This window comes from Mus pahari, chromosome 4 (assembly GCF_900095145.1).
Source record: "Mus pahari chromosome 4, PAHARI_EIJ_v1.1, whole genome shotgun sequence".
NCBI lineage: Eukaryota > Metazoa > Chordata > Mammalia > Rodentia > Muridae > Mus > Mus pahari.
The window spans coordinates 89,981,157-90,004,075 of NC_034593.1; the positions used below are offsets into that span (position 1 = coordinate 89,981,157).

The 22,919-nt window shown below is 41.8% G+C and overlaps 1 protein-coding gene across 1 annotated transcript in view; it reads left to right on the forward strand.

The window, feature by feature from the left end:
- Gdap2 (ganglioside induced differentiation associated protein 2) overlaps positions 1-22,919 on the forward strand; it is a 43,353-nt gene that overhangs the window by 8,739 nt on the left and 11,695 nt on the right. Inside the window, exons 4-11 of the mRNA XM_021195870.2 lie at positions 7,191-7,344; positions 7,585-7,673; positions 11,735-11,811; positions 14,955-15,114; positions 16,243-16,402; positions 18,815-18,891; positions 19,557-19,633; positions 22,445-22,584. Coding sequence (XP_021051529.1) covers positions 7,191-7,344; positions 7,585-7,673; positions 11,735-11,811; positions 14,955-15,114; positions 16,243-16,402; positions 18,815-18,891; positions 19,557-19,633; positions 22,445-22,584 — 934 coding nt within the window. The remainder of the gene's footprint in view (positions 1-7,190; positions 7,345-7,584; positions 7,674-11,734; positions 11,812-14,954; positions 15,115-16,242; positions 16,403-18,814; positions 18,892-19,556; positions 19,634-22,444; positions 22,585-22,919) is intronic.

The following is a 22,919-nucleotide window of genomic DNA, read 5'->3' on the forward strand; positions in this document are numbered from 1 at the left end:
CATGATAACTCTGCCCTGTACTGAACATGTGACTAGAGGCCCGTCTTCACTCACTGCTCAGTCTGAACCTTCTCATCTCTCAAGCCATCATGGTAATGGAAGCCCCAACCTCAGCTCTTGGCACATAGCAAAAATTTAATAAATATTTTGGGTGAAAAACCTGGTATCATACAAGCCAATTGGTATAATGGATGTCAATTTCTGTTGCATTGAGCCCTGCCAATAAGTTAAAGCACAGGTCTTACCTGTGGCATGGAGGACACCAGGTGCCATAGTTGGGGACATCAGGTTCTGTAGTGGGGGACATCAGGTACAATAGTGGGGGATATCAGGTGCCACAGTGGGGGTTAAGTTCTTTTCTTTTTTTAAGATGTATTTATTTATTATTATATATACAGTATTTTGCCTGCATTTATACCTGCAAGACAGGAGAGGGCACTAGACCTCATTACAGATGGTTGTGAGCCATCACGTGTTTGCTGGGAATTTAACTCAGTACCTCTGGAAGAGCAGACAGTGCTCTTAACCTCTGAGTCATCTCTCCAGCCTGGGGGGGGGGGTCACAGATGGGGGGGTTAAGTTCTATTACTGCTGGTGTGACTAGTTTGGCTAGTTAGCTCTCACGTGTCCTGCTTACATGGCCAGTGGTGACCTGAAGCACTCATCAGTGGCCACTGAAGGTCTGAACAGGCAACACTGTCACCTTGTCACATTTTTGTTAATTAGTAAATGATTACAAGTTATGACTTACCAAATTTATGATAGAAAGCTACATACATATATCAAATGAACTGACTAGAAATATAAGCAAAAAATAGACTAAAAAATTAATAAAGATTAAAGTCATAGCCTTGCATGAAACTTAGAAATGATACACAGGATCAGGTCAGGGGAGCCAGTTTGACAACCTTCCTTGCACATGTGAAGTACTTACCGTCAGGAGAATAACATACCTTCCATTCCAATTTTTATTCAAAAACCTGATGGTTAGCATGTTCTTCTTCGTTATCCTTTCCACAGAGTGTGCCTCGAGGTCCTAATTTACTGTGACTGCTTTTCTCTCTTTCCACTCCCTTCCTCCTTCCATGCCAACTGGTCTCCTTACATTATGCTTCCGAAAATCCATTTTCCACACAGTAACCAGTGTTTGCATAGTAAACTGTGCACCCTCCTTTTTGCTCCTCCACTGCAAACCATTTAGTGATTCTGCAGAGCCTGTAAGCTAGTCTCCAGTGCCTGAATGATCTCATTCCTTTGTCTCCAGTCTCATCCCACACGGGCTTCAGAATTCAGTACTTGAACCCAAAGGATCTCTGGTCACCACTTGCCCTCTGAAAGCTTCTCTGTGGTTTGTGTCTGCTGTTGCCCTTTCTCTCAGCTGAGCCCTCTCAAGTCTTCCTGATGTCTGCAGTACCCAGATTCCTTTTCCTTCAGAAAGGTCCTTTATCCCATAGAATGTGCTCTTAGCCTGCGGGGAGATGCTTCTCAGTTTTGCCCTAACTTTGTTGTGATGTTATAGGTTGCTGGGGTGAGGATGCTGCCCTTGTTGTGATGTTACAGGTTGCTGAGGTGAGGATGCTGCTGCCTTTGTTGTGATGTTACAGGTTGCTGAGGTGAGGATGCTGCCCTTGTTGTGATGTTATAGGTTGCTGGGGTGATGATGCTGCCTTTGTTGTGATGTTACAGGTTGCTGAGGTGAGGATGCTGCCTTTGTTGTGATGTTATAGGTTGCTGAGGTGAGGATGCTGTCCTGAGCAGTGTGAACGTCGTGTAGTCAGGAACTGCCCAGAGAAGAACAACATCTTGTCCTTTTATGTCACTGAGAAATGAAACTCCCAGGGCTTTAACTGAATAAACTCACACTCTTCCACTGCTTTGTCAAGAACAAATCACCAGTGTTAAATGAGACTGTGTTTGCTCTGCACCAGGCTTCCTGGGGAGACCGTGGAGCTTTTCTTGTTTATAGCTGTACTACTTCCTTTAAGAGTGATAAACTGGGGTACACCCAAATGAAAAAGTGTTAGTGTGTCAGGTGTTATAGAAGGCACAGTACTGAACAATACAGAGAATCAGCCTAGAGAGGATTTGGAGGAAACACTAGTTATTCTGTAACCTTCCAGAGGGGATGCTTTGAACAAGGATGGTGGTAGCTACTGCGTTGCTGGGATTCCTGATCTAGAAAATTGAGTTGCAATTTAGCTAGGAATTTTTCTGAGAAATGGAACTTTCTAAAAGTGGGCCAGGTAGGATTTGGGTAGCCATTTAGCCTGTCCCCGGTCAGTACAACTTTCACACTTTGAACTTGGTTATTTTCATAAATACAAAAGTTATGGGAGTTGTCCTTTGTATTCCATTATGAAGAATTAGAGCTTTTTCTAGCCCAGAGCACATATCCAGAGCAAAACAGGCCAAAGCCTGCACATGCACAGTAAGGAAATGCTGGGATCTCGACTTGTTACTCAGTACTGCAGTGTGAGCTTTCAGGGGTAGGAATGCATGTACTGCAACTTTTGCCTGTTTTCTGGTTAGCACACTTTGCTTCCAGCATTCAGTGGCCTCTGTGCTTCGTTATTGTAAAGTTAGGATTTGCAAAGAAGTGCAGTTGAAATGTTGTTGAAACATCTTTGGTAACTCAGATACTCAGTGCTCATCAGCAGGACACGTTGCAAAGAGTGGACATCACACTCGACAGAACTAAGACCACTCAGCTTTCAGGCTTGGATTAGAAGAGACAAATTCATGGTAGGTGGGACTGGAGCAGTACGTTTGGTCATGATTTCCAGCATCCAGACTTCTCAGGAACAATAAAAGAAAAGTGCTAGCCCAGGAACAAGATATGTGTTTCTTTTTGGTCAGGGGGAACAGGGTCTCATGTACCCCAGGCTAGCCCTAGACTATCCTGTCTCTGCCTCCCAAATACTGGTAGTACTTGCATGTGCCACCAAGCCCAGCCTTTTTTCTTTTCAAAATTCTGATGTATGACATCTCTACAACAAACTAATTATGTGTTTGCCTGTTACCTGTTTTTAAAAATCAAAATAATACACATATCTTGATGCTTTTAACTAGCAATTTTCTACTTTGGGGCTAATATAAAAAATAATGTGCATACAAGCTTAAATTACTAAAACCATAATATTCCCACCACTCAAATATTACCACTTCTGGCTCTTTCCATATATAGTACGAAGGTATACACATATTCTTAGAAAGAAAAAGTAATTACTTATGTACTGCTTCCAAGAGTATAGTATACATAGCATGTTCTTAAGAAGATGCATTCTGCTGTTTGGTTCCAGACATTAGACCTGAGCCTAAACTATGGGTAACATTTCCAGTTGCCCAGAAATGTCCTTTGAGGTTATTTACCAAAACGGTGTATTCAGTCAGGACACATCCTTGTTAGATATGGATTGAGAGAAGTCAGGATCCCCAGAAGCACAACTGTCTTTTAATCAGAATGTCTGAAGTCCGCAGTCTCTGCATGAGGGAGGCTGTGCACATGTGCTGTGAGATTTTGGAGGTTTTTGGGATGAAAACATGGAGGGGGGGGGCTTTAAAGACTGTAGAGTCTATCTGCAGGTCAGTTCCCCTATAGTCTAAAAGTAAATAGCAACAGGTTTAATCTGTGGAGTTTCCATTCAGAGGCTCCTGTGGATGCAGTCAGTCACTCACCTTTGTCCAGAGTGTCCCAGACCACCTGAGGCTTTTAGGTCACTGACCCTTCACTGCTTGATAGCTGCTCAGTTCCTCCTCCTTAGCCACCCTCCCCCCCCCCCCCCCCCAGATCACTAGGGAGTGAGATACTTAGTTCTGGGAAGATCCTTGCTTTTCTTCCCGATTTCTTTCTTAGAAGAATTCTTACTGCATGCTGCATTTTCTTGGCGCTGTGTCTGCGTGGGCAGAAAACACCTTGGGGTGGGTTCGTACTGCAGAGCTAAACTTCCTGAAAATAGAGATGAGCTACAAGAAAGCATATCATTTATTAATTACACGCGGGAGAACCCAACCCTCTCCTGCATGTCCCATTGTCTCTGCTGAGTGTGTCTCTCAGTCCCAATGGCGCAATGTTCCAATGTCTCAAAGGCGCACGGTCCGATCCTCAGCGGAGCTGTGTCCAGGAGGCGGGTCCAATCGAGTAGGCATGACGACATTGGTGGTTGGTCTGGGCGAAGAGTGGGCNTTGACAGTGGGCGGTCTGAGGACACTGTCCAGATCCGGGATTCCAGGGAGCAACTCTTAGCGTGTCTGTAAGGGGCGCAATACAATGCTTAGAGGGTGGCGGGCGAGACCCAAAAGTCTTTGTCTTCCATTTTTTTGCTGTTGCTGTTGTTGTTATCTCTTCCTTCCTTTCTATTTTTTTTCTTTTTTTTTATAATTCTCTTTATTTACATTTCAAAGGCTGGAGTTTCTTTCTGGAGGCAATAATTAAATATTATAAAATCATGTATAATGGCTACACAAGCTCTTGGATATATTTTATTTTATTTTATTTACATTTCAAATGCTATCCTGAAAGTTCCCTATACCCCCCCCCCGCCCCTGCTCTCCTACCCACCCACTCCCACTACTTGGCCCTGACCTTCCCCTGTGCTGGGTCATATAAAGTTTACAAGACCAAGGGGCCTCTCTTCCCAATGATGGCCGATTAGGCCATCTTCTGCTACATATGCAGCTAGAGACACGAGCTCAGGCTGCTTGTGGACGTTGTACATCGTGGTGCGCACTAGGCTCCGCACCACGATGTACAACGTCCACAAGCAGTTGTGCTCAGAAATGAATCCACACACCTATGGTCACTTGATTTTTGACAAGGGAGCTAAAACCATCCAGTGGAAAAAAGACAGCATTTTTCAACAAATGGTGCTGGCACAAGTGGCGGTTATCATGTAGAAGAATGAGAATTGATCCATTCTTATGTCCTTGTACAAAGCTCAAGTCTAAGTGGATCAAAGACCTCAACATAAAACCAGAGATACTGAAATTGATAGAGGAGAAAGTGGGGAAAAGCCTCGAAAATATGGGCACGGGGAAAAATTTTCTCAACAGAACAGCAATGGCTTGTGCTGTAAAATCAAGAATTGACAAATGGGACCTCATAAAATTGCAAAGCTTCTGTAAGGCAAAAGACACTGTCAACAAGACAAAAAGGTCACCAACAGATTGGGAAAGGATTTTTACCAATCCTAAATCTGATAGAGGACTAATATCCAATATATACAAAGAGCTCAGGAAGCTGAACTCCAGAAATTCAAATAACCCCATTAAAAAATGGGGTACAGAGCTAAACAAAGAATTCTCAACTGAGGAATACAGAATGGCTAAGAAACACCTGAAAAAATGTTCAACATCCTTAGTCATCAGAGAAATGCAAATCAAAACAACCCTGAGATTCCATCTCACTCCAGTCAGAATGGCTAAGATTAAAAATTCCTTTCTTTTGTTTTGTTCTCTGCATGGTTTCTTCAGCTGTTCTGTCAACCCCTATTGAACTTCCCCATTCTTAGGTTTCAGTAGTCTGTAGCAAATATGCATAAGTGCTGTTTTCTGTTCTTTGTATAGTTTTTAAAACAGCACTCTGGTCATGACTCAGAGGTCCTTCCTGTATCCTCTTGCATGTCTCTGCATTACGTTTCTAGTGTCAGGACTTCTGGTCATTTTTGTAAGTTTGTACCCTGCCTGTTTATCAGGAACATCGGTTTGTTTTGTCTATTTCCTCACTTCCTGGGGATCTTTCAGTGCTAGTGGTGTTTGAGGAGAAACTGAAAAGCAAATGAAGCATGTTTTGTGCCTGTCCTACTCACTTGCCTGCTTGTTTACAATGGTGTCTTATGCCATACTGGCTTAGAACTTACTATGTATAGCCCAGTCCTTTAACTTGGACCTGGACTCATCCTCTTTGAGTGCTGGAATTATAGCTGTGCTTGGCTGCTTAGTGCATTCGAGCTGCTGTCAAGGTACAGATGAGGTATGGCTTATAGATATTTAATTCTCCGAGTTCTGATATCTGGAAGTCTGGTTTCAGGATGGTTGCAGATCAGGGTCTTCTGAGAGTTTTTGGGCCTCTTGCAGTCTCTGGATTGTGTTGGAAAGATATTTATCCTATGTGTGAGGATTCCAGCACAATCTCATCCCATTCCTCTTACCTCTCAAAAATATATGCTTTGATGCCACCACATGCCACCATGAAGTTTCAACGTAGGGAGTGGGAGAGGCATGCATGAATTTACTCCATGCCAGCAAGGCTATTGGTTGGTAGGTCTCAGGTAGAGCAGATATCCTGTGGTTTTATTGGGTGAATTGAAGGGATTGCTTTGATTATCCGACTCAACTCATTCTTTGTCTTTGTCTTTGGATATCCGTGTTAGACAACTGATGCTGGCAAGGAGCTAGGCATCTTCCTGACAGCTCTAGTGCCTTAACTGAAGCCCCTCTTTGCACGTGTGAGTGGAGTTCTGGATTCCAGAAACTCTTGCTCAATATCTCCAGGGAGTAATCTTCCATTCTGTTTCATCAGCAGTGGTAAAGAAAATTTAACCTTGTCATGCTGGTGTGAGGAGGGTTGCTGTGGTTTTGATTGACTGTGTTTACATGAGCCATCTCTTTAGAGTCCCACATTACAGCATGGTCTGGCAAGTAATTAGGAGTCTTTCTAGTGTTCTCCAGAAATAACAATAACAATAGCCACTGCTGCATGTGTGCACTTTGCATAATTTAGCTCATTTGATCTTCTAAGGGCAGTATCTCCCTTAAGTACTAAATCAAAGCACTGAGGCCATGACGTACCCAGAACTCACACATGAACACTTTGGACTCTGGATTTAAATGAAGCAATTTGTTTTAAGTCTGACTCTGCTCTTCCTTGCAAAGCTTCACACTGCTCACTCCATTTTGCGGGCTGCTAGGTTTTCCTCCTTTGCTAAGCCGGTTACCCATAGACCACTGACTTTTCTCCCTTCAGAAACCTGGATCAATCTCTGCTCCGTGTCTTCCCCGTCCTGTAATAAAAGACTGTGCGTATACCTACTGTCCTTCTCAGCACTACAGGAACAGAAGGGACAGACGCGGAGGCTTGTAGTCAGTCCTACTTTTAGATAGCACTCCTCACAGCTCTTAATGCACTGTTTTATGCTTGTGTATTGGTGTTTTCATAATATTTTCAGGCTTTTATGTGTCCCTGTTATTTCCAGGTTGCCGAACTGGTGAAGCAAAATTGACAAAAGGCTTTAACCTGGCTGCTCGGTTCATCATCCACACGGTGGGACCTAAGTACAAGAGCCGCTACCGCACTGCAGCGGAGAGTTCCCTGTACAGCTGTTACAGAGGCGTGCTTCAGCTGGCCAAGTACGGCCTGCTCCCCACGTGCTGTTAGAGATGAAACCCCACTGTGGGTAGCAAACTCTGAAGGGCTCGCAAAGTATCTCTCAGAGTATGGTTAGATTTTACATTAATGTACCTGTCAAATAATATAGTAAGTTTATTGGTGGGGAAGGAGAGATGCACACTTGCATTTTGAGAGTCCTTAGGGATTATGTATGTAGAGAATTGTTTTAGTACAACTTTGGGTTTTCTGTCTGATTGCAGAGAACAGTCCATGTCTTCTGTTGGCTTCTGTGTCATCAATTCTGCAAAGCGAGGTTATCCACTAGAAGATGCAACACACATCGCTCTTCGTAAGTAATGATGGAGGTGCTACACATACATCAAATTCTTAACATCTTCCATTACTAGATAAAGTTTTAACCAGAGAGCATCGTGGCATCCTGGGAGACTTTGCATTGCTAGATGGCAGAGTTCAGAGTTCTCAGTTAGCATGGTGTAATACCTATGTATTACAGCATACCTATGCATAAAGGCTTACAGGGCTTGCTCATTAAGTTTGAAAATAATACCAGAGTAGAAAATATGATTAACGTAATGAGTATTTGAATCAAATAATAATTTTAACAGTTTATAAAAATGCAAAAAAAAAAATCAAGTTCATAATATATTTGTGTAGTGTTTTTCTATTTAGAGAGTTGTAACCAAGGGCCTTTCTATGCCCACCCCAGTTCCTGAATGGAGAGTATATTTATTCATAAGCTGTTGGCCTTATAGCCAGGCATTGTTTCCTAATCTTAGTTCTGCCACATGGCGTGTTAGTTACTCTCCTTCCTTCCTGTCCAGCTGGCTGAATCTCCCTTACCTGGCTCCTTCTCTCTCTGTGTCTGTGTCTGTGTCTGTGTCTGTGTCTGTGTCTGTGTCTGTGTCTGTGTCTGTGTCTGTGTCTGTGTCTGTCTCTCTCTCTCTCTCTCTTTTTCTTTCTCTCTGTCTCTCCCCCCATCCATTTCCAAAAGTTCCACCTTATCTTTCTGCTTTTTGCTATAGTCCATAGCGTTTTATTTTTTGCCAATCAGAAGGTGATGGAGAACAACGTTTACAATATATTGAGTTAGGAGATGCTTTATAATAATGACAATACCAAAGTCTGACCGCAACCAGATCTCTAAGAACAGAAATCAGCATTTGAACATACAATGTACAAACACATCACCCAACAGACAGCACCATTCAGAAGTACTCCTTTAATATAATAAAACTGTGTGCTTTGCTTTAAAAATCACTGAGTCCAAACTGACCTGTATACAAGTTTGTATAAAAGTACACTGTTGGGCTAAGGGCATACGTCAGTGATAGAGTGTGTGCTTAGGATATGTGGGTCTCTGGGTTCAGTTCCCAGCAGTAAAAACTAGTGCTTACCTTGAGAGTCCATGTCCTCAGTGCATTCCATACATTTAGGTCACTGTGAAGACATTGACAAACAAGGACACTTTGCTTGAAGCATCAGTGGTATGTTCATCTTCAAATATCCGGAGGGCTCTCACAATGGCCTTATGCTGCAATACATTTTTGAGCAAGGGTTCTTCACTGTGGTTGGGCTATCATCATAACCTACATTGTGCATCCATCAAAAGGAGGCTGTCGTCCCTTATCCAAAGCAGTGTTCAGAAATACAGACTTTAAAAGCTGTCCCAAGAGCTTCCCAGTCCTCATAAAGGTGATGAGTAAGAATCCTAACTGCAGATAGCAAGATGTAGGCACATTTCAAGGGAGGAGCTTTGGTTACTTTGAGATAATACTGTGTGTTAATGAGGTTTTTATTACCAGGAGCAGTGCCTGCATACCCTCCTTAAATGCTGCTATGTGAATTCCCTATGTGCATTGTTCTGGGAAAACGTTCCAAAGGGTTGCTTTACTACATAGTAATACCTCAGACCAACCAGTTTTAAGAGTAATTTACAATAACAGATAAAGATCAATAGGGGGAAGATTACTTCTAGGAATGTAATTGGCAGAAAGGAAGTAAGTCGCTCTTAAAACTGAGCAGTCAAATTGTCTGAGGGCCATTTCACCTAGATCTTAAATGTGGTAGAATTATAGAGCATCTTATTCAGAACAAACAATCACAGAGATACTAGTGTACTTCTGGAATTTGACAATAATGAATGGCTTGTACATGTTAACAGTGTATGCTTGCCAAAAGTGAACCCATTGACATATGTCTTTCATTAATAAGCAAGAGCTTTCTTGCTTATTAAACTATTAGCAAAAAATTTTATACAAAAACCTAATGGCTTCTTGATCAGTATACCAAGACTTTTTAAAGTATCTTTTTTCCCTAGTTCATGTACAAGTAAAACCGTAAACATCAGCAGTGAAGTAAAATGACTGGGTTACTTATTCAAAAAGAATTAGGAGTTACTGGTCTGCTATACTCTGTCCTACCCAGGAGCAGGCAGCAGTGAGGCAAGAAGCCCATGGTGATTGTTCTAATTGTCCACGCTTCAGTGTTGAAGGTGTTAGTATCCTGGATGTCACTTTCACTAGTTAAAGCATCTTCATGAATATAAAGCATGTGACATCCTGTTGGGCTGCCAGGCAGAGTACTCAGCTGCTACTAGAAGGAGCAGTGTAGACTGAAAAGCCGAAATCCTTGAGTCATGAGGTCCGTCTCATTCCTCCTCCTGGCAGAAGTCTCTTCCTCAGTGAGCACCATCGAGAGAATTTGATTTGATTGCTACTTGGCATTACCTTCCATAGGAAACATACAGTAATTAATGTTAAGGGGAAATTAGATAAGAATGTCAAATTTTTACAGAATGAAAATAGTGTAAGAGAAAATTTCTTTTAGGATGCTGTTTTAAGGAAAAGGTTGAAAGCAGACCAGGAGAAAAACAGATTTGCACCTAGAGCAGCAGAGTTGCAGATCTTCATCCTGCTCTCAACAAATGAGTCTACTGCACTAGATCCTTGGACTACATTACTTACCAAGGCAGCCCATAAAGTATTAATTTAGTCATTAGTTGTTTTTGATGAGTGCATGTCATATGGCCATGTTCTGATAGACTTCAGTTAATACAATGTTGGCTTTAAATAGGTTCACATTGTAGCTGTAAGAAGTTTATAGATAAAAGGATCCTCAAAAGCTCACAGAGGCATCCCAATTTACCATAGAATTGTATCTCATTAAACCTATTGTAAACTTGAAAAGCCCTAAATCAAACTTGAACCAAGGTGGGTACAGGAGATTCTATATAGAGGAACGGGGGGGGGGGCTGGGGGGTAGAGTTCTACACAAACATAGCTTGTCACCTTGAAAAGTGAGTAAAGATTCACAAAAGAATGGAGTGGAGAAACCATGTTTTCTGGTCAGAACTAACCTACCACTGGATAGAGCATCATGAACTGTAAGTGATAGTAGAAAACGTGGGAGGAACAGTTGGAAACAGGACTTATGACATGGTTAGCGAGGACAGTGCTGCAAGTCATATAGGAGCTTTGAACCCTAACTTATAAGTAGTACAGCCCCATTTCAAGTATCTCCTACGGAAGGTACTGTAAGATTTCCCAGGAAGCAAAAGTTGCAGCTTTAGAAATGAAAGAAACAGAGACCAGCCACTAACTTATTGCCAAAATGTGTGTGAGCACTGAGAGCTTGAAAGCAACTGAAGGAGGAAGGATGGATATTTGACATGCTAGCAGAATTAAAAGATTGTGCATGGAAACCACACGACAGTGTGGATTGAGATAAAAAATAAAGAGAGCGCCAAAGGAAATTCAGAGCCAGTGAGGTAGCTCAGCAAGTAAAGATGCTTGCTGCCAGGCCTGACAGCCTGAGGTCAACCCTGGAACCCTCTGGCACAAGGACAGAACTAACTCCTGCAAGTTGTCCTCTCAGCTATGCACATGTACCATGGTGCGCACACACATTAGGATGGGACAGAGTAAGACTAAGATAACTCATCTTTGGTTTTGTGAGTAGGAAACAGGCTGAGTGGGACACCTCACACTGTAGCTGAATTATTCATTCACAAAGGTGTTGTGCTTTTCATTTGTGCTAGATCATTCTGGCCAAAGGGAAGCCCCAGAGAAATACAAAACATGCTGGATGAAAGAAAGAGGCCTGGACTCAGCATGTCCTGTAGCCAGCCACTGTCCCAGACACTGTAACTAGGGCAGCAAGTACAATAAAATCATGGCACCTTAGGGCCACTGGAGGACTGAGAGCAGAAAGGATATGCCCTAAAGAGATCTGAAAACTGGCTGCCTCAGTTGCTCTGAAGGGAAGCATTCCGGGCTGTGAGAGAGGCATGTGGCTGGCTTTTCTGAGAAGGGGCAATGAAGTGAAGAGTGGCCCATTACAGAAATCAAAGCTTGGCTTTAACATTGAGTATCTTTCCATTCTCTTCTTTAGGTACTGTGAGGCGGTTCCTAGAGATCCATGGGGAAACCATTGAAAAAGTAGTATTTGCTGTCTCAGAACTCGAAGAGGTATTTTACAAATGTTTTTTGCTTAGTTTGTCTTAATTCTACTTGCGTTACCTTCATGTGATCATCATCTGTTCACTGAATCTGAAGCAGATAAATTTAATGATTTAAATAAACTCGCAGCAGTGGGATTATGCTCATTCATTGAAGAAGAGATATGATGGAAACTAAAGCAGTGTAGAAGGAACCCAGACTGTCCAGTGTAAACCATGCTGTGCTGGCTGCCAAGTCCCCCTGACTCTGCTTCAAGTTTTGGAATCATGGGCATGCACCACCCAGCTAAAAAGGAGAGTTTAACTCAGCTTTCCTGCTCGGCTGTTGTCTTCCTGAGGGAAATGGCACAGGTCAGCAGTTCTGCCTGCTGCCTGCACTAGCACCTGGGCTGTTGCTTTGTAACCTGAGTACTATGTAGGATTCTAGAGTTTAGGAACATGGCTGGAAAATCACTGCTTTGCTGGCGAGGCCTCGCTGTCTGTTTGACTGGGTGCAGGGAGTAGCCAAGCCGATAGTGGCAGGTTTATATGTTTTCTTGTGAGTGGTGAATTTATTTAAACTTTGGCCATGTGGAAAGTCAGATCTTTGTTTCTGTCTCCCTGGGTGTCCTTAGCTTGAGAGTACTGTGTCGTGCTCAGCTTCAGATGGTTCTGCTTGTATCCTTCAGCAGTCACTTCGTTTCTCAGTGCTTGTGAAAATAGGGAAGAGGAGGAAGAAGAGGAAGGGGAAGAGGAGGGGGAGGGCTGGGTGGTTTGCACAGACAAGTCATATTCTCGAGTGTTTGATACTGATTTTAAGAGTCAGGCGGTCCTGAGAAGGACAGCATTCCTTAGCTAGCAAAGTTTAAAGATGAGAAAACAAGAAATACACACAATGTAAAGAAAAAACACATAGTTGACTCTTAGTTCTTAAAAAGTATTATACAAATGACCATGATAAAAATACTTCACAACATTGACCATTACAGAAACTTAAACCAAAACCACAGTGAGATACCACTTCACTGTCACAAAGCCATCTGCCAGCCACATAAGTTACAGTATAATACAGCAGCTTCTTAAGTATATACAGAAAATATTTAAAACATAAAGATGAATATTAAAACAGTGTGTTTTGATCAGTCAGCCGCCGACTGGAGGAGCAAATGGAGAGTAGACATAGACTAGAAAGTGTTCAGCCGTGCAGGGGTGAAGTGTAGATGCCTGAAAGGAGGTGAGCCTTGTAGCGTTGTGCCAACCAGAATGAACACACACAAAAGGTCACAAGTGTATTCTGTCTTATGGAAATGTTGAAAATAGTCACATCCACTGAGGAAAACAGTTGACAGCCCAGGTTTTGGAACTAGGAGTTGTGGGGAGACGATTGCTGGGGAGTTGGGGTGAGCTGATGTCAGTGTTCTGGAGTTAGGCAGTGGTGACTCGACAGCATTAAGGACAGCACTTAAGTAACAGTCACTGACTTCTGTATTTTCACCAGGTTAGTTTTATGCCATATAAATCTTCAAAATTCTGTGTGTGTGCATAAGTGTGCCTGTGCCCAGTGTGCCATGATGCATGTGTGGAAGTCAGATCAGCTTTGTGGAATTTGATCTCTCCTTCCACCTTCTGTGCTTGTGATAGACTGATCTATGCAGCCACTTTTGCACAGCAAGCGCCTTGGCATGCTGAGCCTGAGTTCTGTTTGCTTGCTTGTTTCTGGGTTTTTTCTTGGTATTTTTTTAGGAAGGGTCTCTCTCTGTAGCCTTCATTAGCCTGTTACTCATTGTGTAGACAAACCAGCCTCAGATTCAACAGATTTGCTGGTCACTGCCTCCCAAGTGTGAGGATTAAAGGCATATGCACCACACCCAGCCTATCTGGGTTTCTATAAGATACAAACCTGATGTCTCCAGGCGTCTGTTGAGGAAATGCTATAGTTTTGTGTGTAATACTGATTTCTTAAATGATTTAATTCACCGAGATACTCAGCTCCATCTCTTGTGTGCTGTCTTCTTTTAGTCCTTTTTAAAGAGCTGCAAGTGCCATGGCCTCTAACCGCTCTCCAGCCCCTGTAGTTTAGAATCATTTCTGAGTGATGTTGAGTCCTGATGCAGCAGGGAGTAGGGTGCAGATGTGGAGACAACTGGCACACAGCACCTTCATTTGCTCTGGTGCCGTCACTGAGCACAGGGCTCACACATGGGAAAATCAATTGTAAGAGAATACCTTACTCTGTTTTTATTTCAGCACATTGCAGTTACTGTATTAATTTTTAGTTAGCTTACAAATGATTGGTTTCATCATCTTCATATCATATTATTATATTTTGTTATCATTAATTTCCCACAGATATTGTCTCATATATATTATGTCATTACAAATATATATATATATATATATATATATATATATATATATATATATATATGTATGTATAATATATATAATATAATATAATATATAATATATATAATATAATATATAATATAATATATAATATATATTATACATATGTATATTATATATATATATACATCTTACTGGCTCCTTTTTTCTTTTTTTAATTTCTAAGAGTGAGTGAAAACTATCTGACTTTCAGAAAATAATTAGAAATGTTTCTAAAAAATGAACAACTAGCCAGGCAATGGTGGCACACACCTTTAACCCCAGCACTCAGGAGGCAGAAGCAGGTGAATCTCTGTGAGTTTGAGGCCACAGATCAAGTTTGGTCTATAGATCAAGTTCCAGGACATCCAGGGCTACACACACAGAGAAATCCTCTCTCAAACCACTAGCCCCTGCCCCCATTAAATAAAATAAAATAAAATAAACCTGAAAAACTAAACGTGGGTCAAATAGAGACTGGTACACTAGCTTCCGCGTATAGCGCCTGTGCTTCCTAAGTCTAGCAGACAGGGTGTGAGTGTGGGCAGGAGTGGCAGCCTTCACAATCCAGATTTGGTGACCTGATCAGGGTAGAGCTTTCCTGTGACTTGACTGGAGGCTCAATTCTCCCTGTGGAATATAGGACGAGCGAGGCTCTTGAACAGCTTGCATCTGCGAGGGGGAGTGGTGAGGCCTGTGGTCTGCAGAACCATGGACCACAGTCATCACTGTTGGGCTTGCTTTTGCTCGTCACTGTTTTTCACACAGCACCTTACTTTTCTGACACAGGCCACTTACCAAAAGCTGCTACCTCTGTACTTCCCAAGGTCGTTAAAGGAGGAGATCTGGTCATTGCCGTACCTACCTGCAGACATTGGAAATGCAGAAGGGGAGCCCGTGGTGCCTGAGCGGCAAATTAGGATCAGTGAGAAACCTGGTGCTTCGGAGGGTGAGTGCTCATCTTCCTTAATTAATATACAGGTTGTGTGTGTCCTTTGACAGCTTCATGCAGACATGGCAGAATTTGCTTTGTCATAGCCAAGCCTCTTTCCTCGCCCTTGTTCTCCTGCTGGACCCTCTCAAGGTGCTTACTCCCACACACTTTCTTTCATGTTACATCTGTATGAAATCTGATTCCTCATAAGAAGAAACCAAGTGATATGTGTCTTTCACCACCGGGCTTATTTTGTTTAACGTAATGGTCTCCAGTTCCATAGGTTTTCCTGCAGATCATAATCTCATTGTTTATGGCTGACGAAAACTCTGGTGTTATATGTATGTGTGTCTCACACTTTATCCATTCATCTCTTGTAACTATCTAGGCTGATCCTAGGTCTTGACTGTTGTGAATAGTACAGTAATAAGCATAGATGAGCAGATATCTCTGGTACACTTAACCAAGTCTTTGGAGTATATCTTCAGGAATGATATAGTTGAGTCAAGTGGTAACTCAATTTGTAGTTTTTGAGGAACTTTCATAGCGATTTCTATACCAGCCTTATCGGCATTTGCCTTCCTTAATTTCCCCTTCAGGATGCTAGGGTATGGGTAAACACCAGCCAGCAAAGACATAGGACTTGTATTGGGGATTTGCAGGTGGGCATAGCAACATGCTCAGCTGAGTGGAGTTTGGAGGCTCGTGATATATTAAAGCAGTAGTTGAGTATATTACCACCTTAAATTTTCAGTTTTGAGCAGTTTTAACAGTTCCTCTAAAAATCACAGTTAACATTAAATAGTAAGCTAAGAATACTATAGCCATGTTATTTCTTTAGGTTTTATACTTACGGGGGTTGAAAGTTATAGGTAGAGTGTATGTTAGGATGGAAGCTCTTCTGTCAGCTGTTACATCTATAAATAAGATCATGAACCCCATTCCAATGGGTGGAGACTTGCCACACATACTCAGATCAGAAATCAGCTTAGGGAACATATTGCTTGCTTTTCTTTCATTATGTCATGAATGTTACTTTTTATTGTTGATGTTGCTGCTGTTGCCTTAGTCTTTCCTCCTGTAGCACTCACAGTTTTGCTGTCTACTTTTGTAGCTCTCTGCTGATGGAACTTTTTTTTGCAGACAACGAAGAGGAAGATGAGGATGAAGGCTTGGGAGTGGATCTGTCTTTCATTGGCTCTCATGCTTTTGCTCGAATGGAAGGAGATATTGACAAGCAAAGAAAATTGATCCTCCAGGGACAGTTGTCTGAAGCTGCCCTGCAGAAGCAGCATCAAAGAAAGTAAGGCAGGGTTGTTCCGACAGTTAGATAGTGTGGGTCAGGAGACGGGTCTGGCACCTGTGGACACTCCTGTACATACAAAGTTCCTTTTGTTTAACCTTAGCAATGACCGAGAAGGAGGTCCTGTCCGCATTTCTAGATGCAAAGCCGAAAGTTGAGTCCGTTAGTGTGGGGAAGCCGGTGGTCAGATGTGTGTCTGCTTTCAGAGTTCTTACCCCCACTGTGGTCTCTAACTGATGTGCCCTCATGTGATCTAAACATGGATATTAGGAGATGGGAAAGCACTTACAAGTCTTCTGCTTGCATTTTTCTTACGTTAAAGTTTTCTTCAGCTGAAGAGTTTTCTGTCTCCCCCACTTACCCTGAGGACCTTTACATTTTCTCTATTTTCTCCAAGTGTTTCTAATACTAAAGCCGTCCTGAATAAATCCTTTCAAAATCATAGATGGAACCCTTTCCAAAGATTAATAGTAAAGATGGCTACTTTTCAATTTTTATAAGAAAAAAAGTCAATTGTACATGGCTATCTATTCCCTCATGGGGCTGGTAAAGGATAGTATCTCATAGGCTGTGAGCAACAGTGATTGCAGTGAGTGTAGCTCCCCATCAGAACTCAGCAAACTTCATAAGACATGTCACAGCAGCTTTCTTCAGTGCTGAGCAAGCCCCATCTGTCTGACCTTTGAGTGCTGGCTTTGGCCCCTCCCTCCCATTCGTTTCTATGAGCATCTTCTCTCCTTCAGCCCTACCCATCCTCCAGGTTTCAGATGAAAGCAAATGCCCCCCACGCCTCACCTGTTGGGTCCAGAGTGCGTGCCTCTGCTGCTTTCCTTTTTCACAGCATGGCACAGCGTACCATTCTGTCTACAGGGCACTTCCATGGTGCCAGTCTCCAGTCACTGAGTGGGAGTTGGAACGGTCATCTCAGCAGTCCCTTACAAACACAGTGCTTCCTATGACATATTCCCATCACCTTCACCTCTGTTACCCTTCCCACCCACCCCTCCCACTCTCCCTGAACTCATTCCCAGGAAGCCCCTCCTCTTCTCTCATGACTGTTCTGTTCTATAGCCCATTGTGTTTATAAGGTTGCCTCAATGAACCTGGGAGGGAGGATATTAACTGGATTCCATTCAGCATAGCCACAGTGACAGCACTGAAGAAAATGGCTCCCTCTTCCCCAGCCAGAATTAAAATGTTCTGTCTCAGATTGGCCACTAGTGGGAACCAGTAAACAAGTTTTCCAAAGGATGAACCAAATGACAGGCTCAGTATAGTTTCTAAACAGAGTTAGATGCATCCTCTCTAGAGGGGAGCCTAGGATAGAGGAGCAGCATTTGGGGTGTAATTAAATAAAATAATTAATAAATAATAGTTTCTAAACTTGGTCGAGTGTAGTGCCATCTGGCAAACACTTTTCTTTCAGTAAAAAGAAACTGGACTCCTTTGCTAAATCATGGTGATCTGACTGTGTATGCACTTTTAAAATGCTCACGTCATGGTTTATGGGTTGTTCATGGCTGGTTCCTTTCCTTAGGCTTGGCACCCAGTTGCCTGTGATGCTAACGTGCCTTCTCATACAAACGCATTGTTTCATTAATTATTAAGTACTCATTAAGCCCTTGCTAACATAGCCAGCACTGTACTGGTGTACATCTAGTAAAGCAGAAACTAGCAAGACAGCCTCGCACCATGCACACACACAAAAGCTCGGTTTCATTTATACCAAAGGAGGACATAAAAGGACATTACTGAGTGCAGGATGCAGCGTTTGCATCAGGCCTGGAAACCCTTGCATTTCCAGGCTGAACAATGGGCTTTATCCAGATACGTTAGTTATTGAACTTTTTAAAATTATTTATTTTATTTTTATTGAAAATAGATTCTCCTCATACAATACATCCCAACTGCAGTCCCACACACACACTCCTCCCAGCTCCCTCTTAACTCCCTCTCCCCCAGATCCATTCTCCCTCCATTTCCTCTTCAGAAAAGAGCAAGCCTCTGAGAGACAACAGCCAAACAGGACAAACCAGGATACGATAAGACAAAAGCCCTCATGTTGAACAGGACAGGGCAACCCAACAGAGGCCTTTCTTGTTACATTTTTGTAGTAAGGAAAAATAAGAATATTCTTTAATTATGTTGTTTTGAATACTTGATGTTGTAGCCACTTTTCTGTATAGTCTTTACATACAGTGAAAATTTTTTCAGGTCATGGATGTATACACGTTTTCTCATTAATGCACATCTATCAATGGCTTGTGGTTCTGCATGGGGCAATGGCCTCTAACTCTTTGTTGTAATGAAGCGTGAATTCTTTATGGTCAGAAAAACATTAGAAACCGGTTCCATTTGTACAAAGTAACTTCCAAATGTTTGGTATAATGATTATATCTTTTATTTATCTAGTTATAATCGCTGGTTATGCCAAGCAAGATCTGAAGACCTATCTGATATTGCTTCTCTGAAAGCTTTATACCAAACAGGTGAGCTTAATGATCACTATTCTTGCTAATTAAGGATCTGACCCTGTGCTCTGAGAGCCTTGGTTTTCTCTGACTTTCTCTGTAAATACTGTGTTTTGTGCTGACATCAATAGGCTTTGGACATCACAAGGATCTTAGACATACTGTATCAGCCTCTAGTGTCTTCTTGTGGTCTCAACAGTGCCTCTTTCACTTTGTTCCTGGGATGCTTTTTCTGTTAGGATGTTTTCTGCATTGTCAGTGCAAACTTCAAACTTTACAGCACTCTCCAGTCCCCACTTCCTCCCCTGGGTCTTGTTTCAGGCATTACCTGCTCATTTTCAGTTGAGAACTTTGGTCTCCTGGGTCACTAATATTATTAAAGTTATGTTGAGTTTAAGCAAAGTATTTCTTTAAAAAAATAAGAGCATAGGTTATGCTGATTTAAAATCTTTAAACAATGTTGGCCAAGACTCTGGTCAAAATCTCAGATGAAAAAAAAAAAGTATTTTTCCTAACAGTCAAAGAAATCTAATGGTATAACTTGAGAAGCATGTACATCTCATTTTTTATTGTTTGATTCCTTTATGTAGTCAAATACATAAAGTCAAACACATTAAAAAGACCAGGACAAAGCCTGGTCTTGTACTAAGGTTCCTGGGGCCTGATTGCGTCATCTCTTCCAGGTGTAGATAACTGTGGCCGCACGGTGATGGTGGTAGTTGGAAGAAACATTCCTGTGACGTTGATAGACATGGACAAGGTGAGCGAGTCATAAATGCTAGGCTGCAAAGCAGGTGGGTGGAGAAAGTGAGAAGAGTATTGGGTTGGTAACTAGGGTCTGCAGCACAGGTGAAATGAATTATGGGTCTTTACACCAGCATCCCTGAGAATCCATATGCATCATTTCTGATAAATTAGGGCTTGCTTGTCCTCTATAGGAAAAACAGACACTAGACGGCTCTGATACTACTCCAGAAACACTGCTGTTCTGTTTGGGTATGATGTAGCTGGCAAGCTTTTGGTTAGAAGTACCCTGCATCCTAAGCACACAGACATGAGAGCTTCTTTGAAAAAAAAAAAAAAAAAAAAAGAGAAGAAAAGAAAAATTAACACTTGAGTATCTGTTTAAAAAGCATATGCCAGAGGTACAGTCTATCCAAGATAGCAAGAGAGTATAGTTCTATCATCCTTTCCTATGGAGCCAGAAAACAGACGTAGATGATCTTAAAAGAAGAAAATAGTTGAAACTGTTAAGCAAAAGGAAGAAATTGTTCAACCTGACTAGTAATATGAAGAGGCAACTCAAAATGTCATTTCTCATCCTGAGAATTAGAGAGAACTTGTAAGTAAGTATCATCAGCAGAGATGAATTGAAACTATAAAAGCTATGTTTATTGACCCAGTGATTCCATTCCTGAGACTTTCTAAGAAAATGTTCCCAAGAGGAGATGTAGCTGTAAATCCTGTAACTGCTGAGTGTGGAGTCCTCACTGGAGGGACAGTTGAGCCCGTGAGCTAAACAGAGCTCCCCAGTCAGCATTCTCGGGGCAGCACTAAGTGCTCAGTACATTGTTACAAAAGAAAAGGGCAGAAAACAGGGCATGTTGGGGTGCCTGGAACAGGCAGGGGGAGTGGATATGATACACTGGTTACATGTATGAAATTACCAAAGAACAGATCAAAGATATTCTATTATAATGTTTATATACATATATATTCCCCAAAACATCAATTCCATTACAAAATAACTACAGAAAATAAGTTGTGACTGACCCATGTGTATTAGCCATAGTAAGCATAGCACACTTAAACTGAGAAAGTACATACGACATTAGAACTATAATTCCCAGTATCTGATTATGGCGTACTCACAAATGGAATGTTCTAGGACCCTTAAGAGATATGATTCTAAGACTCTTCAGATATAACTCAGTACAGTGCTCGTGTAGCCTCCATGGGGCCCTCCAGTATGTGGGTAGAGAAAGTGGGGTGGGAGTTGGGGGGGCAGGTTCGAAGTGAGTACAATACAGAGAAGAGATGAGTCAGTAGAAGTAAAAAGTAAAAATGAGTATTTCAAAAATGGTTCCTTTAGCAGCTAAGAGTGGGTCTGTCTCTTCTAGAGGGCTGGGGTTTGATTTGCAGCACCCACATTGGGTGACCCACAATTGTATACCTCTTTGTGTTATAGAGGACTCTTGATGCCACTGTGTGTGCTCCTGTATACATGGTATACTCACATGTGCACACGCATGCGCACACACATACACAAACATGATTTAAAATAAAATTAATCTTTTTTTTACAAAGGGGGTTTTCTTGTTTTGAGGAGAATTTGTCTTCCACCACATTTTTTTCTTATTAACCCCCTATAAATAATAGTAGAATAACTTAAAGATAGAGAATTTGAAGCCAAAAGGAGTGTCCTAAATTGCTTAAGTATGATAATAAAAAATGGATAAAAAGATTAAAGAACGAGTCTGATAAGAGGAACGGTGGGAATATTAGGGATAACCTTATCCACAGAGACGGAAGACTCTTCTGGTAGGAGTTACACTGTACGGTTCTGCAGGGAGCTGTCTGTGTTCTTGATAGTCTGTGTGACATGCACTCTTACCATCAGTAGTGTGACTTACAGCAATAAGAACACATAACCCCTGCATTTGATTTTGCTGAGTACTTACATAGCATTCCAGATATTATATGTTGTTTTGTATTTTTAAAAATGAGACTTATTGTGAGATTTACACGTTAACAAAGCAACTGTTCTTAATGTCCTCGCCTGCCTACTGCTCCTGCAGTTTGGCCCTAATCCATGTTAATGCCAAGGACTGTGCTGAGGAGGAATTGGAAAACAGCTTGGTTGATTAATCCCTTCAGTTGGTGTAACTTAGCTCCCTCTTTGAGTTGTTTACAGCTGAAACACTGGGTCATGTCAGCCCAGTGCTTGGGTTATATTTCTCATTTTGTTTTTAGTGTCTCTCTTAAATTTCTTAAAATAGAATATAACCCTAACCAAACAGGGTCATATTAGATCATCCTCGAGTTCTAGAAGTGTTACCCAGTGTGTTGCCAGCTGCCTGCCCACAAAGGCCGCCACTTTGTTCATTCAGATAAGCATTAAAAGTGCTAAGAAAATGAACTTCTGTGAGAGCATGGAGGACACATCCTGTGCTCTGTGGCTTGCCCTGCATCTGTCTGGTCAACAACGTAGAGATCTTGATGGAATGCAAACAGAAACTTCAAGAATTAGAGATTTTATTAAAATGATAAGAAGTACTAAATCTTAGTTCTAAATGTTCTGACATCATTGTCCTAGATAGGAGACACCTGGTAGTTGATCCCAGAGCTCTTCCTGGTATCTGGAGTTATTTCAGAGGCTAAAGGTCAATTTTCCTCTTTCTTAGAGCACTACAGAAAAGGACTGGGCCACAGCCTTTGAGAGTCACTAAATGCTGTCACTAAATCTTCCTGATTACAACCCCAGGCAGTTGTAGATCTTAGGGGAGGGACTTCCTGTCTCAGCCTCTGTGGAGTGGACTACTGTGAAAATGTTTTTTCTTCTTTCCCTTAGGCCCTCTTGTATTTTATCCATGTAATGGATCACATCGCTGTGAAGGAATATGTATTGGTGTATTTTCACACACTGACCAGCGAGTACAATCACCTGGACTCCGACTTCCTGAAGAAACTCTACGATGTTGTTGACATCAAGTCAGTTCTTTTTGGAAATTATCTATATTTTTAATACTAAGCAATAGCAGACATTTATAAATATTTTTGAAAGGATATTTCATGTGACAAAGATTTTTATCATAGACAATAGAGACTTTAATTATTGGAGGCCCTGGCTTTGCAGTAAACTAAACTCATTTGTAATCTTCTCACTTTGACTACTTTGGAAGAGGTTTGGTGTCATACCCAGTCTTTGTGTATAAAATAATGAAAGTACAGCCTTGGTTGCTATGGTGTGTTAATACAGTACATATCTGAATATACTTATAGACATTATTTAACTTGATCCAGTAGCCGGTGAGTCTGTTGGGAGA